The 19,469-nt window shown below is 42.0% G+C and overlaps 1 protein-coding gene across 11 annotated transcripts in view; it reads right to left on the bottom strand.

The window, feature by feature from the left end:
- NTM (neurotrimin) overlaps window positions 1-19,469 on the bottom strand; it is a 943,341-nt gene that overhangs the window by 103,083 nt on the left and 820,789 nt on the right. For all 11 annotated transcript variants that reach the window (XM_082683276.1, XM_082683280.1, XM_082683281.1 and 8 more), the window contains one exon: window positions 14,845-14,970. In XM_082683276.1, the coding sequence (XP_082539402.1) occupies window positions 14,845-14,970 (126 nt within the window). The remainder of the gene's footprint in view (window positions 1-14,844; window positions 14,971-19,469) is intronic.

Below are 19,469 nucleotides of genomic sequence, written 5' to 3'. Positions count from 1 at the left end.
TATCCTTCTAAAGAAGGATACTCCCTTCCAACAACCAACCTTATATTGTGCTACATTTTATAGCAAAACTTCTCAAAAGATTTTATAACCCCCTTTGTTCATCCAGCCCATTCTCTCCCTTTCCCTGAACCATTCTTACCAGCCAAGTTCTCATTCAAGTGCATTTCACCAATTCTTTTTTTTTTCTTTAAATTAACATATAAATATTCCACCAATTCTTGGTCCCCATCTCCCTTGTCTTCCAAGTGATGCTTGAGTTATCAATCACTCCCCCTTTCAGGAAGCCTCCTCTTCCCTTGTCTTTCAGATTTCCTTTATAGCTCTCTGGCCACTGCCTCATCATCGTCCATGCTGGCTCATCCTCTTGTCTTGGCACCCGCGTATGTGAATGCCCCAAAGCCTGGTCAACAGAACTCTCCTGTAACCATCCTTACTTTGTAAGCAGTGACAGCTTGCCTTGTGGCACTGAATGCCATTAGGATGTTGCTGATCCCTACATTTATTTCTCTAGCCCTTGCACCATCGAATAGCCAGCTCTCTTCTAGTATTGCCAATTTTGTGTCTTAAGTACCAAGCTCCTGTTTCCACTTATAAACCTGTTCCTTGGAGTTCCTGGTGGCAGAAAATGATTATCACTAGTCACCAGTGGCACTGACCACAGATCTCAGTCACCTTAATTCTTAACTCAGCCTCACAACCCCCATGTTTAATCTATGAGTGAATCTTGGGAGCTTTAATTCAGAATATATTCCACATTAAACATGGTCTTAGCACCTTAAACCTTATCATGATAGTCTGCATCATTATCATTTCTTGAGGCACCAAAGCAGTATCAGAATTGGCATCCCAATTGCTACCTTTACCCACCTCTTGACCTGTCTTTCTCTTTAAGCAGGTAAAATGACCCTTAAGCAACATGTATTCAATCATTTCACTCTCTTAAAACTGGCTGATGTGGTGTTGTTGTTGTTTATTTATCTGTTTTTTTTTTAATTTAGCTTTATTTTTATCAGTGTTCCAAAATTCATTGTTTATGTATCACACCCAGTGCTCCATGCAATATGTGCCCTCCTTAATATCCACCACCAGGCTCATTCAACCCCTTACCCTCTTCCCTTCCAAAATGGCCGAAGTTTCTTATTCAAACAGATTTCAAAATTTTAACATCGTTTCCCAGGCAAAACATGATCTGACTCTTGGCGCTCTTTAATCACATACCATGTCACTTCTTTGTGTCTATAAGCTTCCTCATACACACTAAGCATATTCTGGACACATGGCCTTGGTCTTTGCAGGTACCTCTGCCTGGAACACCCTCTCTTGATACAACCCATTCATGGGTTCCCTTCCCTCAGGCTTCTAGATATCTGTCAAGCCTGCTCCTGGTACTCTTTTTTTTTTTTTTTTTTTTCCTGCTCCTGGTACTCTTAACAGAAGTAGTACCACTCATCCTTCTTTACCACATCTCTGGGTAAATGCGTCCTTTTCCTCCATGGTACTATCTCTTCCGGAGACTAGGTAGCATATTTATTTATTAAACATTACCTACATTCCCTTGCCACAACCACACAGGGCAGAAGCTTTGAATGCTGTGTTCATCACATAGTCAGAAACACCTAGATATGCACTGTTGTGTTTTAGGTACTTAATAAATATCTACTGAATAAAAGATAATCCTTTCTGCCTATTTATCACAACTCTGTTGTACTCTATCATTTTTGTTCAATTTGCTAAATCCTGATTATCTTAAAAAATAAAGAAGTCCAAAGTTGTTATGATCATTTTTGGAGAAAGGGGAACTAATTTATGTGGATCAATGGATAGCCAATAAATAAATAAATAGATAGATAAAATCAGACACCAGCTAGTTCCTGATACCCTACCAATTACCACATGGGAGAAAAGCCAGAAAGATAATCCCCAAGCCCCCAAAGCAGGCAATAAGGAGACCAATCCAGACACCTAAGAGTTCTTGTCAATATAGTCTCCACCCACACTCTCACCCCCTGACCCTATCAACAGGTTCTATTAATTTGCCTCCCTACATATCTCTTAATTCCATATTTTCCTTTCCTCTCCTGCTATCTCATGGTCTCTGAATTTAACCTTTTAATGGTCTCCTAAGAGTGAGACCTCTTTCTCTGGATCATTTAAAAAAAAAAAAAAAAAAAAAAAGAGCTTCGACCTTGCCAAAAGCTGTCACTGTCACCACCCCACCTTAAGGTTCAGGAAGAAAAGGGATTCCCTTCCCTTACCACGGGCACAGGCTGCAGCTGAAATATGCAAAGCGTGGTTACATTGCCTTCCACTGGGGCAATTTAATCCAACATGCCTCACACCACTCACTGCCAGAGTTACTGTGCAACCAGAACACCCTTTCCCTCTATCATCAATGTCATGCAGCACTTTTATTCCCCTTTCTCCCCCACTCCACATTCTCTGGAACACCACCCATGACCAAAGCAGAATTCTCCCCTGGGCCCTCAGGCTCCAGGCTGACCATTCCTTGAATTGCCTTAAGTAATGAAAACCCAGCTATGTCCTGATGGGAATGTTTCCTCTGTGGCTCTCTCAAGAAATTGCTTGATTGTTTGTTTTGACATCTGGATGTTAGAATTAAAATCACTTGGAGATCGTTCCTCTTTCACACTTTTATTGAAAACGCCTTTTAAAGTTTTGTCCTCTGGCAATGTTGCATCCACCTGTCCCTGCTGCCAATGACTGATGTCCTGAACTCCTCATGATTCTTTGAGGGCTTTCAGATGTGGCTTATAGCCCTTCTTGTCAGTAACCTCAGCCACTATCTAAGGTGACTTCAATGTTCCCTTTGATGACTTTCCAGACAAGTGCAGCATCAGCTACCTGAACCCCTCTTCTCCATGGACCTTCCTTTCTGTCTCAGCCATATTCTATGACTTGTCATTGGCCTTACCATGTTATTCTCTAGAACCTACAATCACTATTTAAGGGACAACCATTTCTAATTCAAACCTTGTAACTTTCCAGCATTCTCCACTGTTCATACTGTAACCCCATGCTGACTTGATTCACTCATTCCCTGAACAAATACCGAATGTCTATAATTTGACAGACACATGCTAAGCATTGTTGTACACAGCAGTAAACAAGAAAGAGCATGTTCCTTCCCCTCATAAAGCTTATAGTCTATCAAGGGGAAGGTAGGCAGTACATAAGTCTGGTAGCTCGTGGGCTCCTTGATGACCCTGAACTTGTCAGCTGGATCCTAATTCAGGCCCTTTGTATTCACCATCAGCTCTGCCAAGAATGCTCCTTCTGGAGTTAGCCCAATGTCCTCCCACAACCTTCATGGGCTATCTTCTTAATGACTCTATCCCTGTCTACTCTATTTAAGATTACAACACCCACATAAACTTAAACCATACAAAGTAATCTTAATAATTAACGACAAAATATGATTTTCCTGGAGGATTTTTTTTTTGCCACAACATTAAAAATCTTAATGTTGGTTATAAGTGAATATGGAAATAAAAATAATAAAACTAATATTTACTTAGTACACTAAATCTGAAACATCAGAAACTTTGACAACTGAAGAAGTATTTTGTTTAAAAAAAAAAAAAAGGTAAAAACCCTGAAACACATGCTGATAATCTTTGTCTTTTATCCTAATGTTTCCCCAGTAATTACCATATACCACATCATAAGGTTTACATATCCATCAGCTTATTTTCTGTCTCTCCCACTAGAATATAAACTCTCTAAGGCCAGGATTTTGTCTGTTTTTTTTTATTCAAATGTCTGCAATGCTTAGGACAGTCACCTAACAGACAGATGGTAGCTTCATAAGCAATTACTAAGGAATACGTGAATTCATATAAAAACAATAAAAATTGTTTTGCCAAGAAATTTTCCTAGGGGAAGTGGGGGAACCCATGCCACCTTCTCTGATTCAATCCTTTTCTGGAATGGTGGGTGACAAGAATAAATAAATTGATGAAGGGAGAAAGTCATTTGTTTCTCTCTACCATGCAGATGACTGGCCAAGTATCTTCAACCACAGTGACCCCAGTGAACCATTCAGTAGAGGGCAAAGCAGTGATGCAGGAAATTAGAGAAAGAGCACAAGGCCTCCTGGGTGCAGAACAATTAAACAGGAGGGGTCCTGAATCCATTATGGAGGAACTGATAAAGTCCAAAGTCATTCCTTTTAACTCTCTGTTAGAAGAGGGAAGAGGGATTTGTTTTTCAGGGCGAGAGGCGGGTGTGAGCAGAATCAGTCACTACTGGGGGAAGTGGCTAAGATGCCTCTCGTAGGGAACTAAGAACTGTAGCTTCCTGACCCCAAATTCAGAGGTGATGACCAAACTGACTGTGCAGTAACTCTTCAAGAACCTGTGTGGTCTAGCCAGGAAGGAGGCTGGAGGTGCCTTGATCTGAGAGGAACTACATTGGTATTCTGCTCATTCTTTCCCAACTGTCCTGGCTTCAGTACTAAAAGCATTTTACACCACTAAGAAGATAAAGTATGCCAAATACCACAAGGACACGTAGGGAAACTGAATGGAGTCAGATAATGAAAAACATACCCTGGAATCCAGCAATTTCTTTTCATATCCAAAGCTGTTAAAGTGTAAAACAACCTAATAATAACAATCAAAGCAGAAGACATACCATTGTGTGAGCGAATGATAGTATTTAACATGAAAAAAAATAATAAATCATGTCAAAAAGCAGCTGCATCACTGCCACAGGTCCTGGTCCAGGTGGAAGGGGAAGGGTGAGAGAACATATAACTCAAAGAAGCTAACTCAGTGGGAGGAAAAGGACTCACTAGAGAACTGAGGCAAGGTCAACCCTTCATGCTGGGGCCCTGTCCTTTGCTCAGAGGTATTCATGCAAAGATCCACTGAAAGGAGCCTCAGATCACTGGGGAGGATGGATTTCCAAGGCCAAACACAATACCCCAGCTGGAGTCCCGTGTCTGAACAAGGGTTTGGGTCATTTTTCAAGGAGTCTGTGAAAAAGTGGACAAGCCAAAGGCCATAGCCCTGGGCTGGCAGGAAGTCTAAAACCAGACTGTAGACATGTCTCAGAAGATCCAGAAGAAGGAATGGGTTAGAAATCAGGCAGGAAATCAATACACATTAAAAATAAGGATCTTAGAGTCAAAAAGACTTGGATTTGAATTTCACCTTGGCCATTTCATATTTGTGGGGAAAATATCCTCTCAAATCTCCATTTCTTTATCACTAAAATGAAAATAATGTCCACTTATTAGGGCATTTGTGAGAATTAAATCAAATAAAGCATGTAAAGCATAGTGTCCAACACAAGGCAACTACTACAGAGTAGTAGTTTTTAAACTCAAGTGTGATCACAGTCTCCTGGGGGATTTGCTAATGTGCAGACTTCTGGGTCCCACCTTAGTTCTGGGGTATAAGCCAGGTGATGCTAATGTTGCTAGTGCAGGCACCAGCCTTTGAGAATGGCCCTATATAGCAGCGGTGAAGCATGCATGCTCTGGAGGCTTGCTGGGGGCTGGATGCCAGCAATGCACCTTGGAGCATTGTGTCACTGTGTGACATCGACCCATTAGAATGACCTCTCTAAGCCTCCCTCTCTCACTGGTAATACATCTTTATCATGGGGCATGTTCCACTCTGCTGTTGTGAATAATCCGTACTGCCATGTGTAAATGTTCAGAGGAGGACCTGGGAGATTTTTAAGCGTCCATAAACCATTATTGTTAACTTTGGATAACTGGGACTCTGGTTATAATTTAGACTCTAGCAGAAAAGCAGTCACATCAGATCAAGCCAAGATTCAGGATCCAAAAGCTGGTATAAAGTTAGAACTGCACACTGAAGTCCCGGTGATAAGACTATGTAGAAACAAAACTTTCTCCAGGCTGGCATGGCAATTCTTGGTGGATCCTTGACAAGGGATACCAAGGGCTGGTCTATAGGGATGTGGTCTATAGGGGTGTGATGGCAAGGAGGTCACTGTGGTTGTGGTAGGTGGTGAAGCCCTGCTGAAACACTTCTCATACCCCAAGTAGAGTTGCCTACCATAGGTACTCATCAGAAATGGGGTATGCTGGCCTGGAGGGACTGCCATTTTAAGAAGCCCTTTGCTGCTGACTCAACCAGGGCTGGTTAGCATCTGTGGGGCAGATGATACAATCCTCTTGCTTTTATGTTTCCTTTTTTGTTCTATCAAAACAATTCTGCATAGTAACGGTCACCAAGTACCAGCATAAATAGCTTGACTCAGGAGAGTGTGGGGAAAGATGCTGTTAGCAGTGTCTGAATTCAGCAGACGTCTGATTTTACAACATTTTTCAAGGGTTTTAAAATAATTGGGTAAAACCGCAAACAATGTCTGTGGTATGCACTCCTGCCCTTGGTTTCTAGACAGAGGCTTGATTTCATATGTTCTCAATCCAGGCACATTGAACTCATTAATTTCCCTACTAGTCTTTTTATGATTCTCCTCTTCTTTGAAGTAGGAAGCTGCACAGCTATAATATTGCTTTAAACCAGATCATAAATTTTAAACTTATGAAAATGCTTATTGACATTGGCAAATTTTACCCTAACTGTATCCATCTCGCTGTAATTTTACAGTTAAAGAGAATTACAGAGTTAAACAGTCATCTATAAATGCCTTCCTTGGCTTTCTTCTTTCCTACCTTGGTATGTATGTCTGTGTTTAAACCATTTGCTTAACAAATTTCTGGATCACTTTGCCCCAGACTTGAAGTTGTGCTATTGGTTTATCTTTATCATAATAAATCGCTTTTTGTGTATAGGCTGGGCCTAATACCGTATGCTCTGCTGCTACTCTAGACAGGAGATCTGCCACTTTCAATTATGATGCAATTATTTTTTTTTTCTTCCACCATCAATGACCACTGTAATATCTTTGCAATAGCAATTACTTGGTTCTCCTGGGATAGCTACTTGGGGGTACTCTGGGAATTTTAATCAAGCACCTATGTTAATTACAAAATGGTGGGGGGTGTGAGGGAGGTGCTGATTAAGCACCTTTGAATATCTATCCATTCCGGCAATTGACTGAGCCTCGGCTTTTGTAAGGATTCAACCTTTTCAAAGAAAAGAATTTTAATTTCCTCCCCTTTTGTTCTTGTCTCATAGATGGGAGGGAGAGAAGGCTCCTCCTAGGACTTTGAAGTCCACATCATTGGGCTCCTACTATGTGTCCTTATGGATGGGGCGCTTGGCACTGATGAACACACTCAATCCTCAGTCCATCCATGTTAGAAAGGTTTTATTATCTTTGTCTTGCAGATGAAGTCTTAGGCTCAGTCCTGTGGGTGGACCAGTGGGGAGAATCTTTTCTTATAAAGTCCTTGGACTGGTTTGGGGAATATGATAGACAGTAAAGGGAGGCATGAAGAGTCAAAGCTGCTCTATCTTACCCTTTACTTACTAAATTTGATTTGTTTTCAATTCTGGGCCCAAAATACTTAATTTTAAAAAGGGGATGAAACATACTATATCCATAGATTGGATACTTCTTTGTTCAACAATCACAAGGCCTGCAAACATCTGATCCTGTATGGGGCACTGAAGATAGAATAAAACAACAGAACTGTTCCTGTTCTCCCTGATCCTTAGAAAAGGGGATCAGGGAGCCTATGAGCTGCAGTAAGAATTGCCATCATGAGAAACGTGTGCAAAGTGCTGTGGGACCTCAAAAAAAGGGGTGACTCAGTTTGTCTGAAGAAAGTCACCAGAGGGTTTCAGACTGGTGATTTTTGAGCATGGTCTTAAAACAAGAGTAGAACTCTATCCAAAAGATGCAAGGTCAAATAAATAAATAAATAAATAAATAAGGTGCAAGGAGATATCTAGTGAGACCAGATGGTGTGTGCAAAAGTAAGGACAACTATGTGGTAAATATGAAGTTGTGAATGTGATTGCAGTGCGTGGGGCAAATGGGGTCCAGAACAAAATAATGAAAACTCTCAAGGCCATGCCAAGAAGCAAGAACAAAATTAATAAAGATAAGTCTCATCTGGAAGATTCATCACTACCTTGGTGTGACCTCGCAGGTGAGTAGTGCAGGGAACATTACATCCACCTGGACCTGCTTTCAAGGCCCATCTCTCACAGACAGATAGTCACCTTCTATCAGACAGCCTCTACCCATGCAGATGGAGCCATGAGAGTAGCCAACCTCAAAGAAGGGCCAGACATTCTAAACAGTCTGACGCAATAAACTGGAGCTGGAAAATTCACACCTGCCCTCAGGAAGCAGAAAAATATAGGAGACATACTGGCCATTTCCCAAACCCACCTCTAGGATGAAGGAACAGAGAAACAAAACAAAACAAAACTCCTTCTCTTAACTGTGTCTCTTAGATTCTCAAACTCCCTTGGAAGACAAGCAAGCAGCTGGTAGCTCAGCATGCTCCCTGGGCAGGGAGCCTGCCCTGGAAAGTAACAAAAAGACACAGATCCCAAGGCTTCCTTTTTTCCCTCAGGTCCATCTTTCTTTGGAACTTAGGCTACTTGCCTCCTGGCTTCATAGCATGGGAGGCCATGACTGGAGAGTTAATTTAGTCACTGTGTCCCCCTTGGCTTACTGCAGAAAAGATTTATGGCCTGTATCGATTAACTACAGGGCAACTAGACCAAAATGAGAGTCTGAGATGTCCGGAGTTGGCATAGAAACCTTTTCTATACATCTTTTTCTTTCTTTCTTTGTGTGCATATGTGCATGTGTGCTTTTTGGTTCTCTCCTGCTGGGTGGTAACCATCTGTGGGTAAGGAGATGCCTTTAGTTCCATTTTGTCCTCCTTCCCTCTCATCCCTGGCGCCTCTTTGCTGAAGAACTTTTTCTTGTCTGCCATCCTAATGATCTCTGGGCCACATGGGGCCCCTGATGTTGGCGCTGACAGGCTGCTCATTAGTGCCAGGGTGCTGCAGTCAGCCGATGGCATGCCACAGTTCTGCTCCTGACATTTTTTCACGGAGCTGTCACTGGAGTCATGGCGCCTGCCAGCTCTGGTTGAACTCATGCTGTGATACCTCCAGTGATTTAGTGTCCTGCTTGGCTGGGGAGGACAAATCCTGAAAAATGGGAAATAGGTGGGTGTGGCAGGGGGGCACAGAGGGAAAGACTCAGGGCATTGGCAAGGAGAAGAGCTTCCATCCAAGGGTCACTTTGTCCTCACCACCTTGGTGAGTCTTTTGGTGCCTTTGAAAACTATGAGAAACAAGGCCCAGAAAAACCAACTGCTCCCTGGGGCTCTTCACGTAGAGCAGGAGAGCTGGGATAGGAAGGGAAGAGATTTGGCACCTGAGGAATGTTACTTAGTCCTACAGGTATGGGTCCACAGCACGCTGTGGAAAGAGATGGGTTCCTTAATAAGGGCTGGGTTTGGAACCTAATGGACATGTGGCCCTGCTCTAATTCTGCCCCCCAAAGTCTTTAGATAGCCCCAGAAAAATACAATCAATCTTGTTCCCACTTCAATTCTCTTACTACGGGGGGCAGGGAGGGGGGAGGCAGAAAGAATTTTTCAGCTAATGTTTCTCTTTTTTTGTACCAAGTTTTGTATATTTATTTTTTTAACCCAGGGGGAGCACTGAGGGTTTAGGTGCAATTACGGTTGGGAAAAGTAAAACACCAAAAGGTTCAAGAGATCCAGAAAGGCTAGATGAAGGAGAGGTAAGAGAAACACACACATTGGGAGAGTGACTGAGAGGGAGTGTGGCGGGTAGAAGGGAGCTCACAGAAGACCCACTTTCAAGTCACTTGTGAGCCTTCTCAACTTTTTCAAAAGAGTACTTGAAAAGGAGTCTCTCCTTCAAGGAGAAGCCAAGCTCTGCCACAGCAGGTCCCCTAGTAGGGGAACTTCAGGAAAGGCTTTACAATTCTGTGAAGACCAGAGAAAATGTCCTGGAGACTTCCCAGTAAACTTTCAGCAGGAAACACACAGGTCTCAACAGCAACATCAAAGTGGAAGAGAATTCCTCAAGGATCAGAATGAGTCTTTGAACCAAGAGAACAGGCTTGCCTCTCTGGGGCACTGGCAAAGGTAAATGCTCATTCACTGAATCAAAAAAATACTTCTTTGACACTGTCTAGGTGCTGGGCATTGTGCTAGAAAGTGAAGAAGCAAAGTGAGATGTAGTCCCTCAGAGACATTCGTGTCAAAGAACTCATGGATTAGAAATCAGGACATCTCTATAACAGCTCGCTGGATCTTGCTAAGCCCTCAACCAATATCTGGGTACAAAGTATTCTTTCATCAGCCTTGGTGAGGTTTTTATTTTCCGTGTTTTGTTTGATGAGAGAGAGGAGGAAGTCAGTGAGTGCACTCATGAGGGCACCTCCATAAGGACGCTCAGTGATCCTTAATTCCATATGAATAGAAGAACCTGCATATTCATTCCTTCCCCTGAGTTTCAGGGTTGTGGCAAGATGGGAAGCTCAATCTCCTCTCTAAAGCCCTTACAGTGCAACAGCAACTGGAAACATAAAAATTGGGCTTTGAGAATACTTTTCCATGAAGAGAGAGGTCCTAAAAAGCACCTTTTAGGATTCCCTCTTTATTTAGGGAAGACTCAGAAGAATAGAGGACATTAAAGGTATTCTTTTGGACAAAGGAACACTAGAGCTTGGGGTTGTGTGAAAATAAATTCTTGCATGTCTAGATGAGGACAAAAAGATAAGGCTCAGAGCCATGAATGGGGAATGTGTCTAGAGGAAACAGGGACCCCTGATGCCATTTGGACCCCTGCAGGAGGATGCTGGTACTTATACAGAATTTGGCAAAAGGCCAATCAAACATTTGTGCAGATCCAGGTGGAATTTCCATGTGAGACAGGGAGATGAGGGCACTTCTTTCTGAAATGACCAAGGCCCAAGAAGGTGGAAGAAATACCTGCACACTCCAGAAAAGCTGTGTAGTGGGAGAGCAGGTATCCTTATAAAACTCATGCACTTTCATCTTGACCTGTTAAAGGTGGTAGGTTCATGAGAGGAACTAGAAGACAAATTGCCAATAATAAAAGAAAACTATCTTCCATGATCAATAGTAGCATGGAATTGTGGCGTGGGATGCCACCTTGAATATGGACAGTTGACACTGGATAGGGATGACTGACATTTCTTCATCCGATGTAAAGTGCTAGGCAGATGGTTTCATGGACAAGGTCCCTCCACCCTCCAGATATCACACCTAAGTGGCGGTGTATCAAAATGTATGGGCCATTACTAAAATGGTGGTTAAGACCCCTATTCTCCTTTTTTATGTAAGAGGTGGTCAAGGCTAGAAACACATATTCTAAAGAAGTTTATATAAGTTTTTTTTGTTGTTGTTGTTGTTGTTTTTTTTGCAAACAGCACAATATGAGTTATGATGGAAGAAACTAGGATTTCTCAGGAATGTACAAAACAGATCAGTCTGGAGGGAGAAAATGCATTGACGCCATCAGTGTTGCCAATGTGGTTAGCCTTCATCAGTGATCCATTCAAGGATTATAATGGTTATGTCTGTGAGAATGGTCCAGATTGAAGTATGATCCATCCGCACAGAATGGGACAAAATATGACAACATTTCCCAGCCTCTGGAGACTTTACTAAGATGTGTCATATCTTTTTTTCCCCAAAGAATCCCAAGATTGCTCCAACTTATTTAAAAGAAGTACCCTTTTAGAAATATTTAGTGGGAAAAGATGAAGTTCTGACTGCTAAGGGTCTCCAGTTTCAGTTCAGATCTGGCAGCAGCCCAATGACACCTCTGATCTCCAAATAATCAGTCACAGAGAAAACAGCCCCCTGGTGAGTTCGAAGTGATTAGTTACTGCTTGGCGTGTCTCATCAGTTTGAATCTGGGATAGCTAATCTGGATCAGGGATCTGGAAAAGGCTGTTCATCTAAATTACTCTGATCCACAGGTAGATTCTGATTATCCTGCTCCTCTCCTCTTGATCCATCTTCTGTTTCCATAGCAGCCAAAACCCCAGTAAAATGGAAGCATCTGGCAGAGAGGCTCAGGTAAAGTCCCCGGGGGAAACGAGTTTGCTGGATGGCCCACAAAGGGGGAAAAGGACTCTAAGGTGTGCCAGTGTGAACTTCAGCAAGATAAAAGGAAGAGGGCTCCAATGCCAGAGGAGAGACAGAAGTAATTGTGAGAAGAAAGGGTGGGAGCAGAGGACAGGAAGAAAAGGAAATGTGGAAAGAAAGAAAATTAATGCACAAATGTTTAGGACGCTGGGAGAGAAAGGGAAAGTAAAGAATACAAAGACAAAGTATGAAAGGGGAAGACAAAATGAGAAGTTGTACAGAGGAGAAGAGGGAAAAAAGAAGTCGGAGAAGGACAAAGAGCTGAAGAGCCAGAAGAGAAAGAGAAGATACCAGACAGAGACCAAGAGAGACCTGCACGAGGGTAGGGCCTAGTGCCTCTTGAAGTAAGGCAAAGTGGGTTTACCTGGGATGGTGAATGTTCTGCAGATTCTAAAGGCACAGGCTGCCTTGGAATCCAATAGCAGTGGGGACTCAGCATTAAACAGTGATGAATGGCGTGTACCATGGACTAAGAATGTCTGACCATTTCAATGACCCCTCCTTTCAATGTGCCCTAGGGCCATGTCCTTTTGTGGATGGTCCTGTGCACAGCAGAAGCCTCCTCCCAGATTTTGGGCCAGTCCATTTTAAGGCCACTCTAAATCGAGAGAATTGCAGACATGCAGGTACTCTCTCTGATCCCTCTGCTCACAGTGGTGGCATCAGAAATGGTGATATGGGATAGCTCCCAGCAATTCAGGCCAAGCACACTGAAAATTTCATGTCTTCTCTGAGAAGCTCCTTCAGGGCAAATCTGTCACTATCTGCGAGAGGGAATTAGGTATTAGGGCCCATTCATAGCCCTAGACAGATAATTGGATAAGGAAAATGTGGTCCATATACACTATGGAGTATTATGCCTCTATCAGAAAGGATGAATACCCAACTTTTATAGCAACATGGATAGGATTGGAAGAGATTATGCTGAGTGAAATAAGTCAAGCAGAGAGAGTCAATTATCATATGGTTTCACTTATTTGTGGAGCATAACAAATATCATGGAGGACATGGGGAGATGGAGAGGAGAAGGGAGTTGAGGGAAATTGGAAGGGGAGGTGAACCATGAGAGACTAGAGACTCTGAAAAACAATCTGAGGGTTTTGAAGGGGCAGGGGGTGGGAGGTTGAGGGAACAAGGTTTTGGGTATTAGGGAGGGCACGTATCGCATGGAGCACTGGGTGTGGTGCAAAAACAATGAATACTGTTATGCTGAAAAGAAAACAAAAAAAGATGCAAACGGAGTGGACACTGTGATGCTCTGCCACTTTCAGAAGGGAGGTAGTGGGATGCCTGTCCCAGGAGATCATGTGCTGCTGGTGAGTAGAACTTGGGTGCCACCACTTGTGCATACTGTCCCACTTAAAGACTCCTGGCCCCAGGCTACTGTCCTTCAGGTGACAGTCCAGATTCCATGACGGAATGCTCTGCTGGTGTAAAAGAACACCCTCTCACCTCAACATTGCTAAAAGGCAAAGCTAGCTCTAGAACTCTCCACAGTGTCTGCTGAGTAATTGCACAGGTCTTCATGCAACTCAGCTTCTCCCTTGGCCCAATCCTCCTTCCTTCCCTTCCCTTTCACAGGAGTTGATCCCAGGAGCTCACAAATAAACTTCTTACACACCAATCACATTCTCAGGGTCTGTTTTGGGGGCCCCAACCTACAACACTAAGCAGATATCTACTACTATGATTCCCTTAGAATCCTTAAACCTGCAGCAACACACAGACATTTATGCATACATACAAACACACACACACACACACACACACACACACACACACACAAATATAGTTTACATTAACCAGCAATAAGCACTGGAATGAAGCATCTTTATTCACATATCTGCTCAAATGTCACCTTTTCAAAGGCCTTTCCCAACCAAACCTCTGGTTCTTTAGTCAATGTAAACTGCTCTATCTTCTCATCCTTTTCCATACCTGTTTTACTGTATATTCATTTTTTTTTTGTCACTTATCTCCTGAGATGTAAGCTCACGAGAACAGAAACTTGTATGTTTTGTTTTATTGCTACATCCTCAGTGCTCAGAAGTGCCTGGACTATTACAAGCACTCAGTACATATTTAAAAACAAATGCAATAATTTAATGCACCTTGCATAAAAGCTTAATGATAAATGACATCTCTCCTTAAATTTTAAAGTTTTAACGTTCAATCCATGAAAACACAAAACAACACTAAGTCTGGTCTACAAAACACCTAGACATTTAGACAAAGCAACATTTTCAATTTAGTCACACATTGTCCTATATTTGTTATCTGGGATTAATCAGAGTGAAACAACAATAGAACCACAAAACAGTTAATGGGCTAGGGACCAGATATTTGTCAACACTGAAGAAACAGACTTGGACATTTTCCCTTCAGGACTATGGCCATTCAACACTTTCATTCATCATTGTGTGTTTGTGTTTTCAGTATCTTACAACAACCACCTGAACAATGCCTGCTTGGCTGATTGTTGTATCAGCAAAGTGGACCAGTGGAGTTCACCCAGAACATCTTACCACAATTTCACCCAGAAACAAGTGGGATTCATTTCCCCAGAATTTGAGAGATACTCAAATACAATTTCTGAAATCTTAAAAGATATATTCTTGTCTTACAGAGAACACCGAAATTTTCTGCAGAGGCATAAGTACATTGTTATCAGATATCAAAAACGTAGGATCCTTTGGACAAAGTCACGAGTGCCAAGACCTCCTAGCCATGGCCAACAATTCTTCCATTTCCTCTCTTACCTTTTGGGGAAATGTGTCTCCAGGTAACTGTAGGCTCTGGTCTACCCGTTGCTATGCAGGTGAGGCTGATATTGTTCCCTTCATTAATGGAGATATCTGAAGATATCTCCACAATTTTGGGAGATACTGTGGAAACAAAACAGAAAGAAGGAAAATAAAAATCTTGTTAAAACATTCTTTTGTTATCTTATAATGATAGTTGGCAGAAAAACGCAGGGGCTGAAATATCGGGGCTATAGGAGTAAATAATGAAAAATTAGGGGAATTACCTTAAATGTGAAAGAAATATCTTACCTTGAATTTAACTTCTATTTCCTCCCATTTAAACACCGAGTCTGGGAGTCTGAATGGGAATGGATTCCACTGCAATACTGCAAGAACTGTTCTCCTAGCCTCCACCCGCTTCCTTCTCCACTCTCACCCCCACCCACCTCCGACAGACATCCACGAGTCATTCTCCACGCTGCATTCCGAATCCTCTTTATATAACTCAATTCTGATTTTATCCTGTCTCTGCCTAAACACCTCCAGTTGCTCCCTATCGCCTACCTGAAAATATTCAAGCTTCTCAGACCCACACACTGGGTCATTCAGAATCAAGGAACATTCTGTGTTTCCACTGACATTCCCGGTCATCCTCCCTTTCCTTCCCCTCCTTGTTATCCCTGACCCACCACGTCCTTCCAGGCCGTCACACATTCAGATCTATATTGTTCTTTATGTCCTTCTCTCAAAACTTCTAGTCATCCTTTCAGGCCCAAATCAGGTGCTATGTTGTTTCAGCTTTCCCTACCCCTACTCCTCTTTGTCCTCCACAAATTTAAGTTACTGCTGCTCCTCATCTGTGTTCCCAGAGTACATGACACATACCTGATGTGGAGTCAGAGGGCACATCAGTTAGTCGTAACACACTTGGTCTCTTTTCCTTCTGCACCCTAACTTAATCCCCCAAGGAGAGGAGGGATTTATCTAATTGGTAAAATTGGGAGCAGGACCCAGTCTTCTGTTTTGGGAACAAGTTTCTCTTAGGAACCTATATTCTGTTGTGGTCCTCATACCTGCTTCACAGAAACAGCCTCCTCCAGGGACCTGTAGAGACCACAACACAGCCAGCACTTGCCCGTGTGCACCTGTTTCTTTCTGGGGATCCAAATTAGAAGCTTATTGTTGAAGCTTGTTGTTGCTGCACATCTAAGCCTAATTCTCTGTTACCATCTTTACCCCCAGTGAATGTGATATTCAGTTCAAGTATGACTGCTCATTTGTCTTATCTGCCAATTGGTTTATAAAGCAAGGCTGTCATTTATTGAGCTCCCAGACTCTAATTCTTGGCACTTATCCTACTATGTTTTGGTTATTTGCTTAGCATCTCTCATCCACTAACCAAGAACATTTTGACAGCCTAAGTCATGATGTACTCATATTTATAGCTGCAGCAAAAGCCTAACAAATATTTATAGAATGTAATTATAACGGTATTCAAGGGAACCGCCTTTCTGACCTGCTACATGTGTATAACAACATTGGGACTGGATCACTAATGTTTACCAGTTCAACCCACCGACACTAGTTTTGGCACCTTAGTTCTTTACAAATTAAGTGGTCCCTCCATCCAGCTCACTTATGGTTCTTTATATGAGGTCCTTCCCTTGAATAAGTCCCTTTTTGAGCCATCAGATTGTGCGATTCAAAGACACATCATCTACCCAGTATACAATGCTAGCGGTCCTGCTGGAGATCCCAGGAAACATTGACCTTGTTCCCTGTCCCAAGGCCAGAGGATGACCCTCATGTGGAAGTCAAACTGATTGGAAATTTCTGTGATGAATTTCTTCTGTTTGGACTTCTAATGGTGTTGGGGTTTCTTCTCCATGAAAGGGGGTTATCATAGCAGTATCTTCTTCTGGTTTTTGTTCCTTTCTTCCTTCTTGCATTTTGTCTCTCACCCCTTTCCGACACTCCTGCCAACTGGGAACCCTCACTAAGAAGCATGCATTATACTTTTGGTTCCTAATCACCAGGCCCTTGCTGCTGATTTTGGTCACTTAAAGACTTTTCTCTCCAACTATGTATACCTATTGGAATTGCTCAAGGTCCAACTGAGTAACCACCCCTTCCATAACATCTTCCAGATATCTCTAAATAGATGTGATCTCTCTTTCCTGGGGATCCCATAGCCTCTTCCAAGGAATTTAAAATAAACTTGTTTATATTACCCCAGTATCATCTTTCTTCTATGCTATAAGATATCTGAATATAACTATAGACCAAGAGCCTTACTCTTCTTTTTATTTTCTGCTATCATGAATAGGGTGTCTTGCATAAAGAACATACCAATTAATCATTTTTAGATTAAATCCATATTGAGCTTCAGAGATTGAGACAGTGTGTGTATGTGTGTGTATGTGCGTCTGTGTGTGTTTGCCCATATCCCTGCACTCTCACAACTAATTGGTAGGAGAGTCAATGTGGCGAGGGCTGGGGAATGACCATTGGTTCTATGATCCAGGACCTCTAAGATATAACATTGCAAATTTTACAGCTGTACCATTTTATAAAGACTAGCTTGAATCTTCCAGGACAGAAATATAATTGATGAGTTAATGACTGAACACTTGATTTGCTGACTGTCTGAAGAATCCAAATTTCTAAATGCTCTCAGTCTTAAAATCACTTAAACTTGATGTATTTTATTTGCAGTTTTAACTGGAACATTAAATATCATTTCTTGCACCACCACTCCCCCGACCCATACATTTGCCTGGCCCTTGCTCCCGCCCATCGCTGGCACCCATAGAGCTTTGCTTGCTTCCTGGAGGACAGGCTGCTTGCATAATGACTGTGCTGGCCTTGCAGACGTTGCTTCGACTGCACAGGTAAGTAATTTATTGATCTGTAAAGCACTCCGAGATGCTCTGCAAGGGATTATGTCACGCCAACGCCATGCAATAAAATAAAAAATGATGGACTTTGTGAACACAGGGTGATTTAGGGTTTGTAGTTGGAAGTGTGCTTAAAGTACATTTTAAGTGGAAATCAGGCGGGGTAATGAATTACTCTTGCTTTGGAAGGGCTTACTGGAGTTCATTTTCCTGGCTTCTTACATGATAGCTAATCTGCTAATCATACACTAGAGAACAATGGACAGTCCCCAAGTAGAATAGAAGGTGTTTTGGGCCAAAGCTGTCAGCACAGTAAGTATATTAAATGAGACAATCACACCTCATGCTTGGAAGAATCATCTAGAATTGTCTCCCTCCACTAACAATTGGAAAGCATCCAACTTATGAAGTAGAAGTTGAAGAAATGTTCACCGTCCTTCCAATCTTTCACAGGAGTCCAGCTCAAAGGTGGCAAATGGTTCCAGTGGAGTCTGAAAGGCAGACCATTCATGGCATCGAGCTGAGGTGGTTTGGCCAGAGTTACAATCCCAGTTATCAGAACAAAATTGGCATAGTGCCTAAAATGCTGGGGGATTTAGAGTATCATTTTCTAGGTGGCAAGTGCTAGCATACTGTCAGTATTTAAAATTAAATTGAATTGATAAGGATGTACTATGGCCTTAGCTAATTCATGTTCATAAGAAAGTTCTGGCCAACTAAGATAGAGCTATTTATATATTTGTATTGTTTCCATGGATACATTCTGCATCTTACCTCTTTTCTTTATGCAGGCTGTTAGAAATATATTAGGATTGCTTTGTCTTCCTTCCTTCCTTTCCTCTTCCCTTCCCATCCCTTCCTTCATCAATATTCATTGATCACTTCCATATACTAGCATCATGCTTAGCGCTAAGAGCTCAACACTAAAAAAAGACATAGCCCTTGTCCTCAAGGAGTTTGCAGTGTAGAAATGTAAAAATAGATCCCACAAGTGTATCCCCTTAGGGCACATGGGTGGCTCAGTTGTTTATGCGTCTGCCTTCAGCTCAAGTCATTATCTCAGGGTCCTGGGATTGAGTCTTGCATCACTCATGGTGGTGGTGGGGGATGTTCCTGCTCAGCAAGGACACTGTTTCTCTCTCTGCCTCTCACTCTGCTTATGCTTATGCTCTCTCTCTCTCACACAAAAGTAAATAAAAAAAAATCTTTTAAAAAAGTATCATCAGGGACTATGGACTCTGAAAAATAATCTGAGGGGTTTGAAGTGGTGGGGGGTGGGAGGTTGGGGTAAGAGGTGGTGGGTATTATAGAGGGCACGGATTGCATGGAGCAGAGGGTGTGGTGAAAAAATAATGAATACTGTTATGCTGAAAATAAATAAATAAATAAATAAAAAGTATATCCCCTTAATATCCTCTTAAGGCATTGTGACATAGAGGAATATATTTGATGTTGAGGGAATACAGGGGATAGATACCTAAGCCTAGAGGCCAATGTCATGGAAGATTTTTGGATGTATGACACCCAAACTAAGCTCAAGAAAATAAATATAGGTGATGATAAAAATACTCTAAAATTAGATTTTGTTGATGGTTGCATAACAAATGTACTAAAGTCACTGAATTATACAATTTAGTGAATTGAGAACTATATTTCAATAAATTTGTATTTAAAAAAAAAGAAAATAAATATAGATGTAGTGAAAAGAAGGATCACATGTACCCCAATGTTCATAGCAGCAAT

This window comes from Mustela nivalis, assembly GCF_964662115.1.
Source record: "Mustela nivalis genome assembly, chromosome: 9".
Taxonomy (NCBI): Eukaryota; Metazoa; Chordata; class Mammalia; order Carnivora; family Mustelidae; genus Mustela; species Mustela nivalis.
The sequence above is the reverse complement of the archived record's forward strand: the minus strand, read 5'-3'. Positions and strand labels throughout refer to the sequence as shown.